Source organism: Sebastes umbrosus, chromosome 15 (assembly GCF_015220745.1).
Source record: "Sebastes umbrosus isolate fSebUmb1 chromosome 15, fSebUmb1.pri, whole genome shotgun sequence".
Taxonomy (NCBI): Eukaryota; Metazoa; Chordata; class Actinopteri; order Perciformes; family Sebastidae; genus Sebastes; species Sebastes umbrosus.
In genome coordinates this window covers 20,915,795-20,943,595 of record NC_051283.1, presented here as the reverse complement: position 1 = coordinate 20,943,595, position 27,801 = coordinate 20,915,795, and the positions used below count along the sequence as shown (strand labels likewise).

At 41.5% G+C, this 27,801-nt stretch overlaps 1 protein-coding gene across 5 annotated transcripts in view; it reads left to right on the top strand.

The window, feature by feature from the left end:
* Window positions 1–27,801, top strand: part of trps1 (trichorhinophalangeal syndrome I) — a 303,601-nt gene that overhangs the window by 207,944 nt on the left and 67,856 nt on the right. For all 5 annotated transcript variants that reach the window (XM_037794965.1, XM_037794961.1, XM_037794963.1 and 2 more), the window contains exons 3-4: window positions 21,457–22,155; window positions 22,459–22,574. In XM_037794965.1, coding sequence (XP_037650893.1) covers window positions 21,457–22,155; window positions 22,459–22,574 — 815 coding nt within the window. The remainder of the gene's footprint in view (window positions 1–21,456; window positions 22,156–22,458; window positions 22,575–27,801) is intronic.

Sequence of the window (27,801 nt, the reverse complement as noted above, 5' to 3'; positions counted from 1 at the left end):
TTGAATTTATTGCTTCAGGGAGATGGGTTGGCAGGATGATAGAGCAATGAAGGCCCATGGAGAAGGACAGTTTGAAAGAAAGCCTTGTTACAGTGAAATTATGGCGAGCGTATAGAGGGGTAATGCATTAAGAGAGGGAGAGAGAGACAGATGCTCCTTTTACACCTGGCATTAAAACGCGTTTTGGGTGATCGGTTTGCAATCAGATAGTGCCCATGAAAGTACAGGTGTAAATGCACCCAAAACGCTTTGAGGATGGATTGTGATCCGATCGGCAAAAACAACCACCTCCGGAGGTGGTCAGGGACGCATTGTGACCACATTCAACACAATTGTAAATGCGACTGCATATCACGGGTTCGGAAGGGTTGGTCAAAAAGTGACAAAGCAGTGTTCAGAGTAAGTTATTAATAACTTACAGAAACATTGCGTGCAGTTGTTCACCTTCCACCCTTTCTTCTACTATAATCCATAAAGTTGGCGGTTTGCAGGTCGGGTTGGGTGTGGTTGATTAATTCATATTTTTCCGCGGTTTGGCGGTGCGGATTGGCTCGTAACAGGAATAACAGGTGATCAGATCTCACTCGGATCTCAGTGTGGACACTGGAGACTAGTGCTGCTCGATTAGGGCATTTAGAAAGAACATTTTGTAGCCTACATTTTAAAGTTAAATTAATCAATCTGAAGCACTTTGACAGCAACATTAAGAGTTTATAGATCTATGAAGAACTTTGTGTTTTAGTAAACAATTTAATCATAAACACATTGGTTGTATAGATACGAATGGTGATGACACCTAAAAAGAAGTCACGCCCACAAAGCATGGTGAACGAGAAGGGGTCCGTGTCCCACACCGAGCGTCCGTTCCTGAAACCACGCCGCCATAAAGGAAAGGGGTGCGCTGGATTTATAACACAACACGAAACGTGAGTGTCATTGCTAAATTAATGAGACAGAGTTTTCGTTTTAATGTCGATTATCTTGTTCTAAAAATCACAATTGAAATTCGATTAATTGCGCAGCCCCTCTGGAGACACATGTTAATGCCAGGTGTAAATGTAATCAGGTTAAATCACATCTAGATACAATCTGGTTACGAGACGCATTTTAATGCCAGGTGTAAACCCGGTAAAAAGAGAGAGAGGGAGGAAATGACACATAGGTGGAAAGAATCTCATCCCTGCTCCCGTCTCACACCGACGCTCTCTTTCTCCGTCGCTGACACATTTGCACACTTTAACGTGTACACACACACACACACACACACATACACACACACACACACATACACACATACACACACACACACACACACCATAATTAAACAGTAATTGAACACTTCTTGTCTGCTTATCTGTCCAAAGAGGTTCAAAGTAAAGATCGGCGGATCGTGTGTGTGTGTGTGTGTGCCGTCTGATTCTTATCACATTGTTTGACTCAGAGCTGCTTTTAAGGCAATGAATTCACATCCCGTCCTCTTTCTGTCTCCCCGTCTCTTCCCTTTTGGGCCGTCTTTCTAAACCTCTCCAAGTCTCTTCTTGTGTATTAATCTCTCTCTCTCTCTCCCTCTCTGTCTCTTCTTCTCTGTCCCTCCCTCTCTGTCTCCTCCTCCTTTCTGTCCCTCTGTCTTCTTCTAAAATCAAACAACATTCATTGTCAATTTTCATTGCCGGCAATTTTCAAGACAGCTGCTGCAACTGCAGAATGTGACTACTAGATGAACAGTTTCCTGTGTGACATAAAGTGACATAGTGTGAAATTTAAATCATGCTCTGTACTAAATGTCTGTCTGTCTGTCCATCTGTCCGTTCCCACGGTTACAGTTCTTTGTATTCTTTGTAGAGATTACGCCTGTGTAAATTTGAATCAAGAGTTGCCGGTTTGACAGGTTGAAAGATAACAACTTTGCTGACAATGAGAGGAGGAGTTTATATTCTTCCTCCTCTCTTTGCTTTGTTAACATTATACAGTATGTCAAGCTTTTGACGAGTTTGGTTGAAATGTTGGTGACAGATAGACTTCAGAGGTGAGAGGGTTTGATATCGGAGACCTTTTGGTCAGCTGCCAAGTTGCCTCGAGGATTGCTGTGTGAATCAGACCCAGAGGATAAACAATTCTCAATTGTCAAGTAGAGTTTTTAGTTTCTCATGTCTTCAGGTTTTTGACTTGTTGCCAGAATTGTGGTTTATGTTTGACGTATGCACAACTTGAGCATAATGGCGCAGATATAGATATTACATACAGACAACAGGTATTGATTGACGCCAAGTGAGATAGCCGAGAGGCAGATAGAGGGGAACAGTCAGTTGTACCTCCTGGCTAATTTCCCCATTGATGTCTATGTATATTTGGCTATATGAAACATTATCTAACACGCTGAAGACACTTTTCAGCTGTCAATTGCAGTAAAAATTGAACATGGAAAAATGGAAGACAGTCTCGGCGGCACACCAAGGGTATGCAGGTTTTTTTTTTGGTTTTTTTTGTCATTCATCAGCGGCGTAGATCAGAGAGAGATTAGAGAGAAGAATAAAACGAGATGAAAAGAAGGGAAAGACGGAGGGAGGGGTCGGCTATAAAATAAGAGATGAAAGGATTTAGGGTGTAGTAACAGCCCGATAGGTTTAAGCACTAAACTCTGTGTTTGTGTGCGTCCATGCTTGTATTTGTGTGTGTGGATCCTTTAAGGGCATACCAGCAGTTAGATGGGTGTGAGAACTAAATATTACACGCCTTTGCTCTTATTACTGATCCACACCTGAAACTTTTGTAAATCTTTGACCTACTTAAGTTGATCTGATCTAGTCAAACTCACATGACCTATCCTCAGCACGCCCTTAAAGGAGGCTGATAAGTTCTGACAGAACAGGCCAGTTGGGGTGTGTTAAGCGTTGTCTTTAGAGCATTGTCTTTTGCAAAATGTGACCACGTCATCATTTTGAGTCTTGGGGAGCTGATCGGTAACACATATTGGATATCAGAAATAAGGCCTCCCAAGGATTCTGCCAATGTCTTTGGAAATCAAGTGGAACGATTGCCCAATCCACTGAGTGATAAAATCTGTCTTTTTTTTTTCCAGATCTTTGAGCGTTTGCATCTGACAGACATTGTATGTCACTATCTTTTATATTCACAATCCTAATTGCTACATTTGACAGGTAAGGTAAATGTACAGGAAAATAAAAAAAGGGTACAGACACTAGAGGTGTAAGAAAATATAGAGTATCGCAATTTGTACTTAAAAGTTTAAATTAAGGCTGTCAAAGTGAAGATACTTGCATCATATGAAACTACAAAACGTAAGGAATCCATTGGTACCAACCATGTCATACTAACTTGTTGGGAAGGAGGTTAAATAACGCTCCAAACTTGCGCTGAATTTTGGCGAGGAAAAACTGGCATGGCCATTTTCAGAGGGGTTCCTTGACCTCTGACCTCGAGATATGTGAATGAAAATGGGTTCTATGGGGTACCCACGATTATCTCCCCTTTACAGACATGCCCACTTTATGATAATCACATGCAGTTTGGAGCAAGTCATAGTCAAGTCAGCACACTGACACACTGACAGCTGTTGTTGCCTGTTGGGCTGCAGTTTGCCATGTTATGATTTGAGCATATGTTTTATTCTAAATGCAGTACCTGTGAGGGTTTCTGGACAATATTTGTCATTATCAAGCATATTTGTCCACTCCCATGTTGATAAGAGTATTAAATACTCCCTTTATCTTTATTATTTTACTCCTTTCAAGGTACATTTTGAACAAATAAAAAAATGTGATTCATTTACGATTAATCGTGATTAACTATGGACAATCATGCTATTAATCGTGATTAAATATTTGAATCGATTGACAGCCCTAGTTTAAATACAAAGATTAACTCAGACTATACTTAATTTAATTTGCAAAGAGATGAGCCCTCTCAGTGTAGTGCTATGATGTTGGATGTTACAGGGACTGTGATAAATGCAAAAGCAGATCCCACTCTTCTGATGGCATAAAAACTTTTTTTTACTCATATTTTATACATATGGTGGTGTGTTCTTTATACTTTGACCATTTTCCTAAAATTAGATTAAAATAATCGCAACACATCGCCTTGCTTACAGTATCGTGATATATTGAATCGTAACCCCTGTATCATGATACGTATCGTATTGCCAGATTCTTGCCAATCCAGCCCTAACAGACACACATAAAGGGCTGGTTTGACCTTACATAGGAAGCTGTGTTCTTTTTTTTTTATAAGATCTATATTCTGTATGCAGCACCAGTAACCCTACATGATGAAATGTGCATGCTGCACGTATTAGACTAGTCAGGTGTAATGCTGTGTCTGCCCTCAGGTCAGAATATGGTAGCTGATGTCAAAGTGAAATTCCATCAGGTGTTTACAGGCAGCTCTGTTCACAAGGCGCCGCTCGCTCTTTTTCCCCCCCAGTTATTATCCAAAGTGCATCGCAGAGGGGATGCCAGCGCCTGCTCCACAATACACGATTAAGGGTCGATAACATTCTGTCGATATTTCAGTCAGAGGGCCCGTGTCGAGACAACACTCCCTGAATAATCACCACCTTCATCCCACTCACAAAGCCTCCGCCGCTCTGTCCTCCATAAAATCATCCAGAGCAGCCCGAGACAGATAATCACAGGGGATCGATTTCAGTTTATCATGTTGAGAATGCAGAATTAGATCAAATCAGGTCAATGTACCTTACGGTCGCCTCCTTTTCTGTGTGTATAAGCAGCTGTGTAGCTTTACCTATAGGCTGCAGTAACCTAGTGATTGGCACATTATATACCAGATAACATTTAACATATCCGACTAAACACAGACACTTATTCTGTCCGTCTTGTAGTTCATTTGATGTACTGCTTCTCATCACTTTGATAAATGTGAATCAGCTACATGAGTCAGAAGGCAATATTTTTACAATCTGGAAAAGCATCTAGTTGTAATCTGAAGTTACACACTCATATTGGCTGCTATGGGAATGCTATCTCTGCCCTTTTAAAGCCAAAGAGCTTTACAGTAACAGCCTGAACAGTTAAACTAAAGTAAAAACAAGATTCAATCATTTATTTCTCCATCCTGACCAAATTCTTCTTTCAATTTGGAGAAATCTCAGTTGATTTGATGGATTTATTCACAATTTAAAATGGTGATGATTTTAGTCAACAACTCTAAGTTATCTCCTCTCTGCAGGCAACTTCATGACTGCATTACATTTCATATACATGTACATGCAAATGGGATTCCTGCTATTACAGCAGGATCCATATAGATCAAACAGGAACACTTCACAATGCACACGGCCAGTAACAACTCTTTTCGAACATGATTTTTTTATGTTGCAACAACTTGCAGATAGTTCTGTGATGTGCGAACATAGAACTTAATACACACGTAGAAAATTGTTTATTTACCAAAAACCCTATTAGGATAAACCTAAAATAAGTCTTCAACTCAATCCATAGTGTGTGTGTGTGTGTGTGTGTGTGTGTGTCTGTGTGTGTTAAGGAGCTGTTATCTCAAACATTGATGTCGCAACGACCTGCAACTTCCCCTAGCACAGGAAAGCTCACCGTCTGTCTGTGTGTGTGAGTGTGTGTGTGTGTGAGTGTGTGTGAGGAGAGAAGAGATGAAACTGAGTGAGAAAAGCAATGTGTGGCTGTAACACCCGGAAAGATGGATGTGAGCTCACAAAAGCCCATGGACATTTTTTTTCCAGGCATACCTTCTCCATCACTGCACCGCCGGGCGACAAAGTAGCAGCTTTAATTAGGGAAAGAACTTTTATCGCCTCTAAGAGAAGGAGAAGATTTTCCTTTTCTGAGTTTCTCGAGGTGAAATATGTGACACCTGCTCTTGTAAGAAAGCCATATTGGCTGAAATTAAAACAAAAACTTGACACTTTTCAAAAGAATTCAAGCGCCTTCAGACTTTACCTGACAATTTAACCCCAACTATTCTAGTTTGTGTCTTTTATAACTTGTAGAAATTCAAAGGGAAAGCTTCAAGTGTTACGCGGAAAAGCTTTAAAATGGATACATGGTGATTCTGCCTGTTGGTGGTCTCTGATGCATGATTATCATTCCATTGCCGGGATTATCGTTTGAGCCATAATTGTGTGGCCTTGTTATTGTGAAATAGCTCCTATTTTGTTATTGCTGTAATTCTTCTAGTTAATTTCCATCCAAGGCGAAATGATTATTGTTCAGTCTGTCTTGTTGGAAGTGCTCTTGCTTGTTTTAATGGGGTTCTGTAGTAATTCTCTTAGAGCTAGTTGTCTACCTCTGTCGTCCCTCTGGGCAGGCCAAAAGTCTCATAACCATCCGCTCTCTGTCTGTATTTGTGTGTGTGCGTGTGTGTGTGTGTAAATGTTGGTTGTTATGCAGGATAGAGGAAATGAAAGCTCAGACTGAGCCTCAAGGCTTTCTAAACTGTCTCAGTGTCCTTCACATGCATGTGTTTGTGTGTTGCTGTGTGCGTCTGGCCGAGCACATCTGCTCCCATGTAAGAGTTTGTGTGAAAACACGAGTTAGTGCCGAAAATGAGGAGAGAATACACTTGTGTTCTGTCTCGGTTATACTCGAGTACTTACGTGCACACACACACACATACAAATGCATATGCGTTTCAAGTGATTGAATCTCAGCTTTTATTGTGCAATATTGGGCAGTGCTGCCACCTCGTTCCTCTTTTTTGTTCTTTGCGTGTATGTGTGTGTGTGTGTGTGTGTGTGTGTGTGTGTATGTGTTAATTGACTATTGTCTGTTTTGTGAGTCTTTTGCACGCATATGTGTGTGTGTGTGTGTGTGTGTGTGTGTGTGTATTGTGTATAATTTTAAATTCTCTCCTAGAACTGACCATAGCTTACATTGTGGACATAGTGTACAACGTGTTACATCATACAGGTGCTAGTGGCTTTTATTTTTATGTACTAAGTTAACTAATTTAATGCATTTTCAAGGAAAATATAATTATTTAGTTAAACAGTATTTTACTTAAAGGCGCTCAATACAAAATTCAGAGCATATCTATTGCTTTCCACACAGCTCTTAACATGGCGATGGCTATGCTGGCAGCTCGCAGCAACCAGTGCTAATAGCGCTAACAGTGCAAACAACCTGCTTGACCAGGGCGAGTAAACTCTGTGTTCTGGCAAGCGGAATGCCTCATGCAGTTGTCCGATCAGACAAGTGAAAAATAAATGTGATCTTTATTGTTATCGGGCGATATTCAGTAAAAAATATGCGATCGAGAGATCAATAATAATGCTTTCTAGTCAACGATCCTTGATAATTCTACATTGTGAAAAAGAAATCCATGTTGAAATTGGCAGGAGGAGAGCTAGTTAAAGTTAGCTGTTAGCAGCCGGTGGGCAGCATGATCCTGCCTGGCTAAACAACGGAGCCGACAGGTAACATTATCGGATGTTGCATTGAGTTACATCATGATGCCTTCAAGCTCTGTAGTAAAATGAGTATTGGGCGAAGGTAGATTCTAACGATTTCATGATGTGTTCAAATGTAATCTCGGAAAATGTAGTTTTTGACGGGAAACTTGAATAAATCCAGTTGTTTGACGGAGATGTTTTCACAGCAATATAAAATAGATATTAGAGAGGGAATTAGGACCTGTTTAATTACTTAACACTAAACTATTAATGCTTAGATTTTTTTTAATCAAAGCAAATATTTAAATACAAATACAATCCTTTATATCTTAATAATTTGAATTATGTTTTTTTAATGCAAATAACCGCTATAGATGACAATAAGAAAGTAAAAGGATGACATTTGTGACATTGTTTTTTTTGTCCAAATCCCTACACATCCCCGACAAGTAAGTTTGTCTATCAGGCAAGTACATCAGAACAAGCTTAATGTCTTCACTAACTAAGAAACCACACTAGATTAGTATTATCAGTCAGCTCACATTACTACGACCCACTTTGTGTGTATGTAATTTCCTGGTTGTCCCCCAGCAACCCCCGAGCTCTGATCACAGGAAGTTGAGAGGAAGTTGTCGGGTCTCCGCTACACAGACAGACACACACACACACACACACACACACACACACACACACACACAGACACAGACACAGACACACATCTACCTCCTCCCACGCTTTCACGCTAGTAGGAGAAATGGTAGTGGAGGGCAAATAAAAGAGTGAAGAGGAGTAAGAGAGAAGGGGAGGGGGGGCAGTGTTCAGGTGTGATAGTCTTTTTTTCATTTGCTGCTCTCTTTCTGCAACAAGTGTGAAAAGTCTGTCCGTTTCTACGCCGCCATCTCTCACTTTCTCATCTTTCCTTTTGTGCTCAGTCCTTCTCCGCGAGACATCTGCCAATCCTCCGCGAAACTCCACACACACGGACTCATTGTAAAGGGGGTAAATGGGACTTGGTGTTGCAGCTTCGGCTCCGCCAGCCGAGCTACGTAGATTTAAAAGGTGCTCGGCGGTATACCTTTAAAAAAGCTACACAAACTGTACAAGAAATGAACAACTTCCTCGTGTGTAGTACGCCAGCTTCGTCAGAACACAACTGTCCAGTAGGAGCAGAGCGTGTAGATTATGTCCTCGGCCCAACACACACACAAAACGACACTTTCATGAGAGGCCACTACTTTTGTATCTGTATAAGTTTAAATTCTAGTAACCTGGTTATTGTCTACTCTCTCGGTCAACCTGATTTCTTACAAGACTTGTTAAGGAGACCTGAGGAAGGGATTAAAAGAAACCTAGTTAACAAGAGCTGTATGTTTCTACTGGAGAAGCCTGATTATGTGGCCACTTACTACACGCTTAACTGGTTTTCTAATGGTGCTTTATAGAGCTGCAATGATTAATTGATTAGTTGTCAACTATTGGATTAATTGGCAAATATTTTGATAATCGGTTTGAATATTTTTTTAGGAAAAATTCTTTGATTACAGTTTCTTAAATGTGAATATTTTCTGGTTTCTTTACTCCTCTATGACAGAAAACTGAATATCTTTGAGTAAAATAAAAAGTCCAAAGAAGTCAGTTTCTGCAACTGTCCAGCAATCGGAAGTAGGAAAACCCACCACAAGTATAAGACGCAGCTTTGGATCAGCGTGCTGTGTTCGTGTGGCGCCAAACTGTTTCTGGCTTTTTGACCGTTGCAGCCAGTGTTTGTTAGACATGTGTGCAGAGTTAAACTGTTTCTGATAGTTTCACAGTAAATCAATATCCTGAGAGACGGACTCAATCATTCTGTCTTTGAACCCAAGCACAGAGAGAGTCAGGGCCTCCGTTATGAAACTGTAGGAAATATCACTCTACTCTCTAAACGGGTGTTTCAGGGGAGTTAGAAACATCATAGGTTGTGTGTCCTTCAGATGTGTGTATTTGTTGGATAGATATTCAAGCATAAAGAAGGCTAATTGACTGTTGGCAGTGTGATGTTGATATTGTGGGTTGGTCTTTATGTGTATTCATATTTTTTTGGGTGTTGTGGTTTTGAGATGAGGTATCACCATGGACATCTTTTCTCTCTCTCTCTCTCTCTCTCTCTCCTGTTTCACACAGTACTTTGTCTTTTTCACTCTTTGTTAAAAGAAGGCTTTCAAACCCGACGCCTCTTTAACACAATATTTCTAGGATTTGGAGGACGGCGCCCTTCAATTATTCATCAGAAGCTGCTTTTGATGTGTTTTTCTTTCGTGTGTATATTTGTATTGTGTATCTCTGTATACTGTCAGTTTGTTTCCTTTGGTATTAAGGCTGTAATTTAATATCTTTATGTAAAAACGTCTCTCTCTTTAGTGGGAAGATTTCCAACAGATTTCATCAGAAAAACGTCTGCCTTTTATTGTTTATTTATTCTGAAGCAGCAGATTTCAAACGGGTAATTGTGGCGTGTGTGTGTATGTGTGTGAGCGTGTGTGTGGTGCTTCGGAAGAAACTAAATGAGGGTTTAATGAAGTCTGATTATTTTTAAATAATGTAAATGATTAGACGCAAATGGTGGAACTAATCTTTTAATGTGGTCATATTACGCTGCTTTTCATCATTAATTATGATCGTGTAGAATTCAGTTAGACGTTGTTCAGTTGATCGATCCTTATTGGAGAAGTGTGTGGATGTGATTTGTTAATGCACGTTTATGTGAGGCACTTTTCTGCTTAGATAAACTCATAAAAATGTGATTTCTTTTAGTATATTTACATGTGTTTTCTCTTTCTGTGTGTGATCCATAAGGATCTTTTCTCATCGTCAATCTCGGTCTCCTGGCAGCCAGTTTAACAATAATTAATTACACATACTGTCTGTGTGTGTGTGTGTGTATGTGTGTGAAACTGTGCTCTTCCGAGACGGTTAGTATGATTTATCCCAAAAGTTCTAAATGTGATTTCACACACATGCCGTATAACTGTTGACTACGATTTGCTTACCGCCAAAATTGGTCAAGGTGACATCATCAGCGATGGTGAGAGAGAGAGAGAGAGAGAAAGAGATCCGTTTTAAAAGGAGCTCTCTTAGACGTGACCACACACACATGGTATGCTCCACAGACACATTCACACACAGACAGAGTACGCTCTAAGGACCATAGCAGGGGAGCTGTGTCTGTATATGTGTGTGTGCGTGTGTGTATAAAGTTAAAATCCAGACAGTCATTCCAGAGGCCAGACTATTGAGTCTTATAAACTCTCAGGTCACAGATTATTGAAATAGCAGAAGAGATATATAGTCTGCTGCGTCTGTGTGTGTGTGTGTGTGTGTGTCTTCTGTTTCACTGTTTTACCAAAACATTACAAATTGCCGAGAAGACACAGAAATACACACATACGACCACACTCCTGCACGTGTGTGTGTTTATGTGCATGAATTTAAAATAACACAGGTGTGCGTGAAAGATTTGGATTTGCGCCTGTATTTGAACTAGCAGCCTGAATGTGTGTGTGTGTGTGTGTGTGTGTGTTGTAATACTGATTTATTTCAGCATCATTTATAGCCCCGTTGGGAACTGAACCAGCAACCTCTTGGCAGCTATTTCATTGTAATAGTCTCACACACACACACAGACAGTCTATTGTGTAGGCCGATCTAACAAAACGCACCTTGTTTTAACCTGCTAACCCTCCAGCAGTTTGGATACGACAGCTCGGACAGCCTAATAAGTTCCAACCCATTCCTTCAGAGAAACTGTTTTTTTTGTTACACTCCTCTGACCCACCTGTGGGCCTCGGCACACTTCAAAATAAAGTTTTATAGAGCGTGGGTCCCTGGGTGTTCCCGTGGCACTTTCAAACTCGCCTTTGTGGATGCAAACAGCTAGTTTGTGTCATGCTGAGTAAGTCACAGTTGGAACCTTTTTCTGTTTCACCGTCTTTTTTTGTGCGTGTTGTAAAGTTAAAAAGTTAATTGAGCTTGAAAGCAGAAATTCAGCTGTTAAAATTTGTAGACCAGTGAAGAGAATCTCCCACGGTGAAGCGAGAAACACTCTCCCTTCTCTCTTTTTGAGGTGCTCTTGAACGGCCCCAAAGTGCTGAGCATCACGGTTATAACTGGACAGCTCCCAGTCATGTGTTCAGGTCTGTGCGTAACTGGTGTTAACCAGTGTTCTGCCTTTAACTCCCCAAAGGGGTAAACAGCCCTCCTACAGAGTATCACATGCATGCATGCACGCGCACACGCACGCACACACACACACACACACACACACACACACACACACACACACACACACACACACACACACACACACACACAGCAGAGGGCTTCCCAGACCCTGTGTGGTGCAGTAATCCAGTGCATTTATTCGAGGTCAGACTCCTCTTTTAATAAAGTTAGATTGGTGGGGGGGCTGGGAGCGTGTGAGTCTGTGTATATCTGTGCATGAAGGATTGATGCAGTAAGTTCCACGGTTTGTTTCTGAATCCGTGTTTCCTGCAGAGCAGTTGTGAACACTTTGCAGCACACAGTTTGTGCACAATATCGCTTCCTTATTTATTTTTTACCGAATGAAAATACTCCTATCTAATGAATAGCAAGTGCAACGGCATTGATTCAAATAATAATATAGGCAGAGTGATTAGCAGATACACACGGCTCGTCTGATTACTTGTGAGATTCTTTCTTCCTGTGTCGTTAACATCACTTAACAGGCAGCAAAGAAAGAGCAATATGTTAAAGCTAAGATTGAAAGAAATCAAAACAAATCAGTAAAAGCTACAAAAATAGTTGTTGGCTTTTATGAGAAGATGCAAGCGTGATTGTGCTTCCTGCTGTTTGTAATGAATCTTTTGGAAGAGGTATCTATAGGCCTGTCAGTCACCATAACTACGTTATCGACTTATTGCACCATAGATGGACATGACCTCGATCATTTTTGCAGACCTCGATATTACCCGTTGTGTTTACATGTTTGTTTGTCACCAACATTTTAGCCAACATGATGCCAGAATAAACAGCAGGGTTTGATTCATTTAGAATATTTTAACATTTTTGGTAACACTTTAAAATAACCATCATTTATAAATGGTGAATTGATAGTTAATTAAACTTAGTTAAGGTTCAGGTTCCATCACTGACGATGTGTCTTAAGTGCATCAGTAGATGTATGTTTAACTGATTACTAATAACAAACAATGAAAAGGTAATTAATGTTAACTAATTATCAGTAATGCTATAATTTATGTTATTTTAACACATTCCAATTCCAATGTCTGAATATCTTGCTGAATTAAAAGTTCATTGCTCTTTTAAAGGGTGTTCTTGCATTCACCAAAAAACTCTGACACGGGAAGACTAGAGCCGACGGTACGGGACACACTGCAAAAACCAGGCTGACAGACGCTCACCGACGGCCCCAAACTGTCCGACGGCCGACCGTCTGCTTGGTGTGTCAGGGTCTTTAGAAGGAAAAAACAACTCAGTTGAATGCGGTCTCTGCGAAAAACTTTAAATGAAAGGAAGTAGTAACAGACTCACACACACACACACGCACACACACACACACAAACATATACACAAGCAGACACATAAATGACAGTTTGATCTTGTTCCATTTTTACTTTTACATTTCTCGTTATGTTTAATGAATAGATGTCAGAGTGATTGAAGCTGTCGTGCACTTGTTGAAATAGAGATTGAGAAACAGATGGCGACATAGAGGAGGGAGGGAAATGTATAAGAGTGGGTGGGAGCGAGGGCTTAATTGAGAGAGCTAGATGAAAGACGGACAGGTAGGTAGGAAGGTAGGTAGATAGAGGAGCAGAGATAGGCAGGTGTGTTAGACAACATGGGTTAATGTGTGTGTGAGTGAGAAACAGACTGCTATAGGGAGTAGTGAGCAGAGAGAGAGAGGCAGCTACAGGGTGAAGGAGTAGAAACAGAGGGAGGAAGTCTCGTAACGAGAGAGAGAGGGAGGTATTGAAATGTGAACCTCTGATTAAGTTTGACATTTAAGATGACATATTTTGCATGCTGTTACCCCATTACAAATGAGTCCTACACTTTGAGAGCGTGTTCGCATGTGAGTCTATACGTGTGTGTGTGTGTGTGTGTGTGTGTGTGTGTGTGTGTGTGTGATTTGCTTGATCCGTGGCAGGAATGAATTGGGCCCCCGCTACCCAACAGATGAAGAGTGTGTGTGTGTGTGAGAACGACTTCTGGCATTGATTAGGGGCCTAGCAGGCAACTGAAAGCTTTTAGTCTTAAAATGGCAGGTGGACTCTGTCTCGCAGTGATTTTATGTTGTCCTCCTCTCTCTCCCTCCTTCTGTTTCTCCCTCGACCCCCCTCCCTATCTCCAATTAGACTCCTGCCTCTGCAAAATCAATTCCAAGCTGTTACTTGTCCCCCAAAAACAGAAATGCTCCCCTCAGCCGACACGTTTCCCCCCTTATCCCCCTTGTATCGCCCGTGCTCCCATCCGGCGCTCCGACCGAGCACCACAGAGCACTTGTGGCCCGTTCCTATTATTATCCCACCGCTCTAAATAGGCTCGGTTTCACGGCCCTGATCTGTTTTGTCTGTGCGGGTACTAAAACGGTCACGTGCGCACTTTCATTAATATTTTCTTCAGCTGCTTTCATTCACTGACACGTAACCTAAAGCTACGAGCCGTTTCAGCGTGACTGCCATTTTGTGCATCAGTTGCCTTCCTAGAGGTAGCAATCTGTGACATTTTCACATAAATGAATGAGTGCTGAGTGATACAGCACGGTCATGAAAGCTCTAACATTTGCAACAACAACAGCAGCAGCTGGTGTCTGCCAGGTCCCTCCAGGGAAAGTTCTTTTTACGGACAGGAAGTGATGTGTTTCAGTTTTCTGGCAGCAACTTGGAAGCAGTGGTATTTATTTGGAGTAAAGGATGAATATTTGAGCATGGCCAGCAAGCCACGGCTCAACATACAAAACAAAAATTACATAGATACATATACCATAATGAAAAAATCTAATGAAAATGACATTTTTATTGTGCTAAATTATTGGACACATTGACTGTAGTGCGTAAAAAAATAGTTAAGTAATCAATCAGTCAATTGACAGGAAATTAATCAGCACTTATTATTATGTATATAATGATAACTCATTAATCATTTCAGCATTTTTCAAGCAAAAATGCTAAACATTTAGTGGTTCCAGTTAAGGATGTCAGGAGAACCGATGACGATACTTGTTTTTCTACAGTACCGTACCATCAGGGCTCGAGACTAACGGTGTCCCGTTGTAAAGGATGAATGATGATGCTACACTGTGAACAACAAATGCGCGTTGAAATCGGCAGGAGAGCTAGTAAACGTTAGCTCCTAGCAGCCGGTGGACAGCACAGTCTTGCCTTGCTTATGGACACATTGGTCGTGTCTAGAAGATAACCCACAAATTGCGAAAGCTTGCAAAACTCGCTGCTTGATGACCTATCCTAACCTTGACCATTCAAGGTCAATGCCTAACCTTAACAATCACGCGAGAGTTTTGCAAAATGCGAGTTACCTTCTAGCCACGACCGGTTGCATCGAGTTACATTATGATGTGCATTCAAGCTCTGTTCAGTAAAAATTTGTATCGGGCAAACGCTCCTTCGGGCGTTGTTTGAAGGAGATATTTTCACAGCAATATAAAATAGATATTAGAGAAAGAATTATGACCTGTTTAACCTCCTAACACTAGCTCTAAGTGTTTATTGTTGGATGTGTGGATTTTCACTGGTATTGGTAACGACAAGTTCCAGCTTCTTAAATGTGACAATATGATGCATTTCCTTTTCTTACATTTTAGTAAACAAAATGTATTTGGGTTATGAACTGTTGGTCAGTCCAATTTAAAGTCATGGACTTCAGCTTCAAGAAATAATGGCATTTTTGAACTTTTTATAGACCAAAAAATGAATTGATTAATAAGTGTTAGTTGCAGCCATAACTGACTGGTTGATAAGTCACAAGACAAATTTGATGGAGCTCTTTTATAGTATACTGTACCCAAATCTGTGTGCTTTGTCACTGGAGTGAAATTCAAACTCATCACATACTGAAACACATGTTGCTTCCACGTACCTGAAAATACTCTTTACAAATGGTCGTCCTACAACTCGTATGAATATCAACTTGAAACATTTGAACTGAAATACTTTCTGCTCACACTTCCATCCTGTTCATTAAGGGCAACGCAAGGAGGAAGTTTTAATTTATTACTTTACTTGACAGGGATATATATTGTGTATGTTAATTAAAATATATGCCAGAGTTAGCCGGAAAGGCTCATTTTCATCTGTAGTCCCGAGGCAGGCGATAGTTAAAAGCACAGACATTGAGAATAAAAGCATTGAAAATACAGTCGGCGATGAAAGCAGTGGAAAATGAGAGAGCCTGCACTACATAGAGACGAGAGAGACAGCTCTCATAACACACAGAATCAAGCTGAAATATGTTATGAAGTCAATTTGCTCTAATAATTAATCCAGCTAATTAAAGTATGATTTAACTTGTAGTGAATCCTTTTAATTTATTCAGCGTGCCACTTGGCCCCGGACGGCTCGCCGCCCCCACATGTCCACACATACTCACTCACTGTCAATGACTTCAAGTTCTCCATCACCTTAGAAAAAAAAAAAGGACTTCCGAACAGGACATCTGAGAACAAACTGTTTTATTCTATTAGTCAAAATGGGCTGCAGAACCGGCCATTATGCTGGAAGTTGAGGGCCAACCAGCTCTGACAAATTAGACCTAAGATGTGCTGGAATCTGTTGGACAAATTTAAATAATGGGAAGTCTTTTCTTTATTATTATTCCGCAGTAACTTTGAAGGATGAGAAGAGGTTGTCTGTGAAATGGACCTCTCCAGTAGGGCCATTTAAAGGCTGTTTCTGTTGGCAAAACTTTGGAGATGAGGGGGAAGTTTTAAAGTAGACGTTGTAATAGTTGGTCCACCTTTTGGGGATGCTTATTAGTATGTGGAGCTCATCTGCTCTTTGCCTCCTGCCTTTTTTCTCTCCTCCTGCATTTCCCTTCCTTTGCTCCCGTTTCTGTCTATCCATTTCCCCAGACAACCTCTCTTTTTTTCTTTTTAAATGAAGACAATATATTCTCTTTCCTGTCTCCTCCCTTCCGAGCCCCTGTCCTCTTTCCATTTGTGCTTTTTTATTTTAATTAAAAGTCCTTACCTGCTTTCTCCCTGTTCTCTTCCTTTCTCTGCTAAACACACTCCTTAGTGTACCCTCACTTCTCCATGCATCTGTCTTTTCAGAAACTAACAATGAATCAGAGGAAAAAGAGATGGCAGCAAAAGAGAACAGTAAGGACAGATGAAATGTCGGGGACAAATACTTGAGACAATGCAATGAAGAGGCAGAATGACGCAGATGGGGGAACAGAAAGAGACGCTTGAGAGGGATCTCTCTGTAACGAGACCTTGCCTTTAGCATTATTTCTTCATATGTTGCACATTAATCCTTTGTTTATGAAAGATGGAGATGCCAACTACAGCTGTCCCACGGGGAGGGGAAGAACAGAGCTATCTGAAGGCGGCGGAAATATGTGACTGTGTTCAGATTCGCTATCGAGCCCATCCATTACAGTGACTTCATCATTTGCATTTAGAGAATGAGCTTGGAGTCACTGGATGGTGACGGCTGAGATGTACTGGTAATCTATTTTTTTCCATTAGTGAGATCTAACTTTGTAATCTGAATGAAAAAGGCTTTCTTTGATTTCTCATGAGTTACATTCATTTTAGTGGTCTAAAAAATTATTCCAGAAAAAAATAGAAATATAAAAAAAGCTTTACCTTCATTAAAGTTGGGTGGGGCCCACGCCATCTGCCAGGGGGATTCAACTCGGCGGGTCAGGGACGGCCGCTCGGTGTGGGAGGATCCTCTTGTGGGACCTCTAACCGGCGCTTTCCTCCGCGGCGGTGCACCGCGACCGGCTCTAGGTCGGTTTGGACAGGCCCAGGATGAAGACTGGTCATGGCTCCGGGGCTGTGAGCTTTGCAGCAACCTTCGCCCGGACCTCGCCGCTTGACCGAGGCCGTCTGCGCCCTCTCTCCCTGCGGGGAATGACAGAGCCCTCTGGTCCTGGCGTGACTGTCAACCGGGGCGGACTGTCTCTAGAGCAGTCCAGGGTCTGCGGCGATGTCGTCAACCCACTTGACCCGTCTTGAAACGCGGACTCCGTCTCATTTAGCACGCTTCGTGGGTGTGACTTTTTTGCCATGTCATCACCATCCATCCGTTTATGATTTTAGTTTTGATTGCTTGTTTGTTCACTTTTGTGGATTATAGGACTTTTGTATTTGCTTATAATGTTTATTGAGGTGAGATTCCTCCTATAAGCCCCGAGGGTGATTTTTAAATGTCACCTGCACAACTTGACGTCGTTGTGATCCTGCTGCTATTGTGCAAATAAATAAAATCTCTGAAAAATAAAAATCTCAATTAAATTGTTTACTAGAGCACAAAGTTCTTCATAGATCTAGCTTCTTAATTTTGCTCTCAAAGTGCACCACATTGATGCATTTAACATACAACATTTTCTTCCGTGGTCCTGAGGCGCTAGTGCCACCTATGACCCTGCACACAAACATTTGCCGGCTACAGCGTCTCAAATTTGAGTTGTTGCTGTTTTTATGTTAATTGGAAATTGAGTATGTTTGAGCTTTGGACTGTTGACTTTGATGTCATCTCAGGCTTGTGGCAATTATGATGGCAATTCACTGTTTTCTGATATTTAATGGACTAAATGATGAATGACTGATTAACTGATTAACTGATAATGAAAATAATTGTTTCTTGCAGCCCCAGTAGCTTACACTTCAGCTGATGGTAGTAAGAACCTTTTGGTTTTAGTAATACCCAGCTGAAAGCAACGTGATGTGATATCAAAGCTTATTACAGAGCTTGGTTGAAAACTCGATTCTGATTGGTCAATCACTGCGTTCTACAGTCTGTTATTTCCTTATAGCAGACCGTTGCTATGTATAACAGACCGTTGCTATGGATGCAGTTCTGATCTCGGACTCTGGCGGACCGTTTTTTTGTCAAGTTATTGATTTTTTAGCCGTCTAATAAGTGGGATAATATACAGCTAGCGGGTCATTGTTGTGAAATAAACCCCTTCTGGGTCTGTCGGGGTTTATTTCACAATAATGACCAGCTCTCTGTACATTATCCCTTACATGTTGCTGGACTGATTCATCAAGCTGCATAAAAAATACCCTTTCACATATGACTCAATCAAAATCCACCAACTTGGCTCCCCTACCTTGTCCATATATCAGACACACACACCACAGAAACATCCCACTCCCCTCTCACTGCATCCGTCAACGGATGTCTTGGGGTGATTATTGGCAATTTCAGATAAAAGCCTCACTAGCGTCGGGGCTAATTGTAGTTGATGGAAATGATTAAGTGTCACATTCATCCTCTCTGTGGTATTGAGGCCATTGTGGCGTATACGGGCTAATTGTAGCTAGTAGCAGTAGTTGTTATGTGGTATGTTGTGGTGGGTTGTACCTAATTGTAGTTGATAGTAATGGTTCCAGTCTGTGTATACAGCCCGGAGCAGACAAAAGGCTGTACTGCGACACACAGAAACAGACACATATGGTGCAGCCTTTTAGCACACACCTCCACACCCTTGCAGCCTGGACGCCAGAAGTATGCAAATGAGCATGTGATGCCAATATAAATAAATAATAGATCACACTTACTAATTCCTGTTCCGCTCTGTTTCACCAAAATTCATCGTTTCTTTTTTTATTATTATTACTTTGATGAACTTTTTAAGTCACCACTGAAATCATACGGGGGCAGATGGAAACACAGTTAGGTCAGTCAGCGCTTCTTAGGTTGGGATTTCAGCTTCATCGCTTTACCACAGCGATCTGTAGTTTTCCACTGTGTGTGTGTGTGTGTGTGTGAGTGAATGATGAATTCTGACTGGGTGTGGTGAGCATCAGATGAGATTTTCCTCTGCTCCCTGCACTCACTCACACACACACAGTGAGTGCCAGGGCTGGTCTAGGCGTGGGCCCTCTCAGACATAAATTGCTTTATTTTAATAGTTGTATGGTAGAGAAAGAGGGACCGAAAAAATGGTAAAATACTAGAAAGGCCATAGAGAGAGAAATTGGATTCAACAAAGAGAGCAGCCATCCCTCTGTCTGTCATCTCTCTGCTCTTTTTCTGTGTGTTTTTAGTTTCTCTTTTCTTCCTAATCCACTAGATTACATCACATGGCGGTTAAAATATGGTCCTTTTTAATATGTTTATGTTCGTCTACATGTGTGTGTTTGAGGTTATGTGATTATCGGTTTCCCTCTTTCTTCTGAGGTGTGTGTGTGTGTGTTGATTCTCTCACGCTTTGCAGTTTGCTATCAGTAAATAACAACAAGCATTTATCTCTCACGCTAACACAGAGTTAGTCACAGGGTTGCACGCTATCTCGCTTCCAATCCACACACAACGTCAACACACACACACATTCAGCGTCTTCCCCGTCATATTGCATTGATCTAAAAGTGATCAGTTGTTGGCGTCTATCAGGCGACTGTGTTTACTACCGAGCGCACACATACAAACACAGCGAACGGGTCAACGGGTTGACTGTGTTTACAGCCGAATATGAACTGAACGACCACAAATAAACACGCTCGCTCGCACACACACACGCGCGCGCAAGCACACACACATGCTCGGACATAAAAAAACATCCCTCCGTCATGACTGTTGTGAACAGAGCGACCACAATTGTTCTCTTTTCAAACAAAAGAAACATTATGGTTTAACATAAAACACATGGTTGGTTATTTGATGGCTTTGTATAGTGATTATAAGGGAGGGAGGGGAGGGGTGGCGGGGACGGGAGACGACAGAGGGAGGGACTGAAAGAAAAATTTTAATGATGGAATTACTCGAATAATTGTAGTAATTATTCTCGCATGTGAAAGAGGGCAGTAGAGAATAAAAAAATTACTGAAATGAAAAGGTAAAAGTGTTTTTTTTTTTGTGCTTGATAAAGGTATTTTACATTGATTATAATGGTGGTGGGAGGTTGAGGAGGTAAAATGGGATTTGAAATGAAAAAAGAAAAGCAGAGAATAAAGGAAAGAAAAGCGAAGGACAAGAGGTGACACAGATAGAGCAGGAGAGACAGTGAGAGATGAGAAAATGAATGAAAGGCACGCAGAAAAGAGATGCAAGAAAGAAAGAGAGAGAAATTTGTGAGTGCTGGAGGGGATGAATCGCAGTCTGCCGCCTCCCTCATCCATCTTTCTGATACGGGGTGTGTGTGGTTTGATGTGGTTGTCTGTTGGCCATTCTCCCTGTCTCTCTCTCTCTCTCTCTCGTCTCCCCCCATTTCTGCCTCACCCTCTCTCTCTCTACCGCCCCTCCCTCTCCGTCTCTCTGATATGGTTTGGGTTTTGATGTGGTCACGCGTTGGGAGATTCTCACGGATGGTTTCCATAACGATAAAAAGATTCACTCCCTGGTTTAAGAGAGAGAGAGAGAGAGAGAGAGAGAGAGAGAGGCAAAAAGTTGCACTTAAGGATGCGACAAACATCCACCCCTGAAGAGTCTCTCACAGCTGAGATGTTTCTGATTTGCTGGGGCTGTTTTTCTTTGACGAGGTTTGCGGTTGAGGATCGTCACAGATTTCAAGCGTTCAAAGGAGTTTGCAAATTGAATCAAAGCTCCTCTGTACACATACATCATTGTCAGAAAATTGTATTTGTGTGCGTGCATGCAAGCCACATTATATTATATGAGTCCTGTGGACACCTTGTATCTCTTAGTGTCTTGATTTTTAAAGGATTATAAAAAATCTGCTTGATATTTTCTACCCACAGTTCTTCTCATGTATGCATAAACAATATATAGTCTACATGCTTTAGTTAATGTCAACATATCAATCGAACAATAGGATAAAAAACAATAACTTTTTGTTTTGTTTTTTCTTTCATTCCTCAGAGATGGTGAGGAAGAAGAATCCCCCTATCCGGAGTGTGGGAGGTGAGGAGGAGGAGGAGGAAGAAGAGGGGAGGAGGCCGGCAGGAGAAGAAGAAGAGGAGGGAGAGGAGGAGGGTAGAGTGGGAGCAGAGGCCGAACGAATAAACCGACCCTCTGAACCGGAGTCCTCCGAACGGGTCAGAGGAGACGAGGAGCAGGAAGAGGAGGAGGGAGAGAGCGAGTGTGTGTCCTCGTCCGTCTCCCCCTCATCTGTCGGCGAGCGCTACAGCAACGAGGAGAGAGGGGGGAGGAGAGGAGGAGGAGGGAGGGCCAAGCGTGGAGGAGCGGCGTTAACTGACAGACCCGAGAGCCAGTCGGAGCCCGAGGATGGCGAGAAGGGGGTAGAGGAAGGAGAGAGGAGGGAGGCCGATCATCTCAGCGCTCCTCTCCTCTCCGCTCCGCACCTCCTCCTCCCCAGACAGGAAGGAGGGGAGGAGTCGACAACCGACACCCCTCCGCTTTCCTCCAGCCCCTCTCCTAAACTCCAGGACTTCAAGTGCAACGTGTGTGGCTACGGTTACTATGGCAACGACCCCGCCGACCTGGTGAAGCACTTTAGGAAGTATCACCTGGGCCTTCACAACCGCACACGGCAGGATGCTGCCCTCGACACACACATCCTGGCCCTCCACAACATGGCTCCCCAACACACACCTCTAGGTAACACCGGCGTCTGACTTGTGTTGATGCGTATTGTGTAAAACAGCTGTACATAACATGGCTCCATTAGCACACAGATAACATTTTGATTTAGTAAAGTTTGTTTTTCAGCATGCTCCCCCGGGTGCACCAGTTTCTTGGAACAACAACTTGTTGATTGTATATCTAAAAGTTTTCCTTCTTCCCAGAATTCAGACATGTCCTTAGATTTTTGTGCCTCTGGCAGTCTGACCCCCCACAACCCCTCCCTCTTTGTTGATGTGCTTGTACAAGTCTGACCTCTCCTTGTGTTCCTGCTCCCAGATATACAGGCAGGACAGGGGCAGAGGAACCAAGCCAAAGAGTCGGGGAAGACGAGACCAGATATGCACATTCAACAGCACAGGACAGTTATGATGAATGGCACATATGACGTACAGGTAAGCACCCGCCATAAAGGAATACAGATAAATAGATTTAATACATGTGATGATGCCCAACTTTTTTTTCATGTGTATTTCATTCACATATAAACTTAAAATGCATATGTACCTTTTTAAACTCCCATTGAAACGGAAGTTGGAGCGTCTCTAACTGCTTTACGGGGACGTATTTCACAGTGACACTGAATATTTGATTGGACCCATAAAAAGTGGGCCACACACACACACACACACACACACACACCTCCCTCACCTGTTGTTATATCAGGAGGAGAACAAGGGAGAGATGAAAGGGAAACTTTGCAGATTTTCAACCGGCTCTGTGGTATTGCAGCGCGGGCAGTACATGCGGCGGCGCCCTGATAACTCCGCTCACCCGCCGGCATAAGTGCGCCGGTCATTTTGCATCATCATCCCACAGTCTTTTGCCGTTCATCTGCATGTACTGCCGCGCTGCAGAGTCAATTGAAAAACTGCAAAGTTTCCCTTAAATGAATTAGACCTCAGCCACATTCTTTTGGAAATGAAAACAGCTTTTTCACCCACTGATGTCCAAACACACATCACTTCCTATCTCTCCATATCGTTCTATTAACTACTACGATCCACAAATGGTGAAGTGCGGTTTTTATATGACCAGTGTGGCGAGGTAGTCGCCCAAAGTCTCATTTGATTGGATTTATTTTTGTAAACGCCCCCGTATGAAGGATGAGTCATCAAACATTTGAAACTGTTTACAGGAAGAAAAAAGACGGGGATTTTTATCTGATTTTAATGTAAAAATACTCTGATACTGATTTTTTTTTTTTTTTTTTTTTTTTTTACATATATTTGCATATAACAAGAAATAAATCAACAATTAATAATACAGGGGCACCGGATTAAAACTGGGAAAATATATTTTTCATTTATGGAAATAGACCACAAACCGTGTGTACAGAAAGAAGCAGTAATAGGGCCACCTCCGCAATGAGTAACAAGTAAAAACAAAGTTAAAAAAAGAAAAGAAAACACACAAAAAACATAGAAGCTATGAATAAACAAAAGCCACACAATGGTCCTTGTGGTGTGACAGCATTGAATTGATTGGAAGGAAGGTAAAGCGGTCAACGGGTGGAACGAAGACTTGCCGGTTGAGTAAAGCTTTGGTTTGTAGCGTCCTCAGTCCAGTAAAAAGCCTGCGTTATTGGAGCCGATGCCCCTTAGTAACACTCAATTTCACAACCCTTTTTTACCGTCACTGTTGAAAAAGACCTCCACATAACTGAAGTGTTCGACTTGGGGCGCATGCTGTCCTCTTACAGTCGCATTACAGTAACAGAATATTGATTCATATTTGATCAGCGCTGCCTAGTTTGACCATTTGATCTGAGTTCACGAGCGATTGACAGCTGCTCAGAGACGGCAGGCTCCAGCTCGGCTCTGATTTGTTGTTTTCCTCCGGTCTGTGAAATCTTGCAGATATCATTAGGAGCACCGGAGGACACAGAGGCAAATTTTCATATTACCTGTCTCATGCACTACTGTCAGGATATAGTGACCGTTTTATTAAAACAACTTTTTTATTTGCTCCGATTCTGCAGCTTTAAGTCATCAATATCAGTTAGAAACTTTTATCCGTAACAGGTGGCACGTTGATTCAGTTAACAGTTCACTATAAGCATCACTTGTTGTCATAAATCTTTAAGTCTAGGCCCATGACTGAATGGAGTAATTTATTGGGTCGTACAATCTGCAACTGATTTGAAACATTGGGTGTGTGTGTGATTTGGACAGTGAGGCATTGTAGTGCACGTTATAAAATTTAATAGACTGACAGATGGACAGACAGACACAGGAAAGGCACCTGGCAGACAGGCTGCACACATGTGTAAATGCATGCTTAAGCACACACAGAGACAGGTACACAGTCTGCTTCACATACCACTGACAGGCATGTACATACACGTGCACTACATACATCTTAGTTTTTTAAATGACGGCTGATAAATGCATATCCTGCGCTAATCCCTCAGATAAAAAAATTCTTTCTTTTATCTGGTGGGAGCTGCTTTGCAGGATAAAGACAGGAATTCAGCAAAACCTTCAGGTGCAATCGTCCATATACTTAACGTTGATTGAATTTTACCTTGTAATTATACTCCATCAGAGCGCATTAAAAAGTCAGACGCAATTTGCACCTGCAGTCTGGACATCAACAGATTAGACAATCAGTTTGAGGATAAAAGGAAATGTCTTGAGTGATTTAGTTTTATTTAAGCGGTACTAATCAGTGAAATCAACAGCTGTAGACCTTGGTTAGAACGGAAAACCTCTGCTAAGTCTCTGCTCAACACTGAACACCGTTTACTGTCCCTGGTATAGTAGACGTTAAAGCCTCAAACACAAGTATTTACATGTTGGCTATTTCCTATGGAACTGGCATTTCTCAGCATGCACACATTATTCATTGCCTGATGTAAACTCGTGCACATCTTCTTAAACTACTTTTAAAAAAGGATATACTGTAGCTTTGATCATTGAAATTCACATTCAGAATACGCCTTTTTTAAACACATGTTATATATATATATATGAAAATATGCTTTAATGACAGTATTTAACTTAACAGCAGAACAGGCAATTTTCAGTTTGAAATTAACTTTCAAGTGAGAAGTGGAAGTGTCTGGCAGACAGACAGGTCATCAGTCGTAAATGAGATGGTCAGGAGGAGACATTGAGTTGCTCTAATGTAGCAGGAAAATGAATCCACAGTCAGAAATTGTAGACTTACTGAAATCATTTTTGACCTCATCAAATTTAATGAATATGTGTACTCGCAGAGCTGAACTGCAATATGTTCTGTCCATATCTCGCAGCATAATTATCAAGCTATTTATTCCATATTGATGGTTCGTGGTTTTTTAGTTTAGTTTAGTTTGAGAGGTTATCACATCCCTTAAATGTTCCCACTTCTCATCAGCCAATATGCCAATCAACAAATAATTTCCCCTGCACTGATTTTTTCCTCCAACTGCAAGAGTGCACGTTCATTTTTAGTTTCTAAATTAGGTTTAATCAGAGCCTCAACTAAACACATCAAATAATTTAATATTCATATTTCTTACTGTAGGTATATTTTCTTAGTTGTAGGTTCTCCTAAAGTGAATTTCATATTTCATACACATTAAAGGAACAGCATATAACATTTTGGGGGATCTATAAGCAGAATATAATATTAATAACTATGTTTTCATTAGTGTATAATCACCTGAAACTAAGAATTATTGTGTTTTCATTAGCTTAGAATGAGTCCTTCATATCTACATAGGGAGCAGGTCCTCTTCACAGAGTCCGCCATGTTTCTACAGTAGCACAGAAAGAACAAACCAAACACTGGTTCTAGAGAGAGCCTTTTGCGTTTTTATGTTACCTGAAGGCCAACATGGTTCGACACGCTTGTGAAACTGCGGTAACGTGAGCCGCAGAGTGCAAAACCGTCTGACTTTGACTTCTCCTAAACTCGTGTTAGATGACCTTTGAGCGAGGCGAATGGCATTACCACGGTTTTGGAAAGGGAGGAGCGGTATTCAGTTGGTTGCAATCTGCAACCACACCACGCCGCCAAATCCTACACACTTCATCTTTAAGTATATGATTTTCTTTTTTAAAGAAAAAAAAGCGCTCAAATTGTAATTTACTTGTCATTTTTTTTGCATTTGGACGACTTCAGATTTTGGTAACAATTGGCTCAAGGAGTAGGACTGAGTGTGCGTTAACAACAGTAGGGTTTTGTCTGAAAGGTTTAAACAAGATGATCTAATAAAAGTGTGTGTGTTTGTGTATATATGTGAGTGTATGAGGAATAGTCAAGGAGTTTCATTTCACTTAAACCAGGAGTCTGTAATGACCGTAAGTCACGTAATGGACACAGAAACACACACACACACACAGTAGTCAAGCGCACACACACACACACAGAGTCAGAAATAGAAAATCCAGTGGGCTTAAGTCGTCATTATGAAGAAAAAGTGAAAGTATAAAAAAAAAAACGAATGAAAGGGGTCTCTATTCTCTCCATCCCTCCTCGCTCGCTCCGTCTCTCTCCCGCCCACGTTTGGAAAATTCCATGTTGTCATTTGCTGAGGCGAGATGCCCTGTCAACCAATGACATTGCGGGAAAAAAGACTCTGGGAGGAGAGGGAAGAGGGAGCGAGAGAGATGGAGGAGGAGGAGGAAGGGGGAGAAGGGAGTGGAGGAGACGGAGAGAAAGGCTTTGAAACCTGTAGTTATAATCGGCTGTTAGGCAGTGTAATGAAACAGCTGTCAGACACATTTAACTTTCCTTTTCTATCTCTGTTCTCCAGTTGTCTCGCTCATCATTTGTCTTTGTCTTTCCTTCACCTTCTCCTCAGCTCTGCCTTTCCTTCTTTCTTACTCCAATTCCCTTTTTTCTCTCACTTCTCAATTTGCTTTTCATCCATCTCTCACCTCTTTCTTCTCCACCTCTCTATTCCTCGACTTGCAGAATTTTCCCCATAACTTGTCTCGCTTGTCCTCTGCCTCTTTTCTCCGTCCCTCTTTCCCTCTCATGTTCCCCCTTGTGTCTCTCTGTCCATTCTGCTCACTATAATGACTTGATGTTTGGCTCTTCTGTAATTCCCTGGGCAGGGTCTGTTGGACGTGATGATTGGATGATTGCTTTTGTGAGATCACACGCAGTAATTGCTCTCATTTAGCCTCCTGAATGTATTCTCTTCCACGAAGCTCAAATGAACCATCTCACGCTTTTTTTAAATATACTTTTTTTTACTCTTTTTCTAGGATGTATAAATGTTTTATCTTACCATATTACTCTGTGTCTTTAGTTTGCCATTTTTAAATGTCTGTGCTCAGGCAATATCTGTTAGTTGATATAAATTCCTCTTTATTGTTCTCGCCACTAACAGAGACAGTGAGAGGTTTAATCACCAAGTTTTAATTGCAAAAAAAGGAAAACAATTTGAGAATTCATTAATTATTTGAATATTTATTGTGAAAATAAAAATCCATTCGGAGATGCAGGCAGACGCCCCTGTAAATCATTTGGGCTGTTCACATAGGATGCGTCACGCCACGGAGCTCCGCGGCCTGCTCGCGATCTCTGACAATAGTTTGCCGTCTGGTTTGTGTTCTCCGTGTGCCGTGAGTGAATCTGGCAAGAAAACACACGGATAATCTACTATAAACAATATAAATCATACAT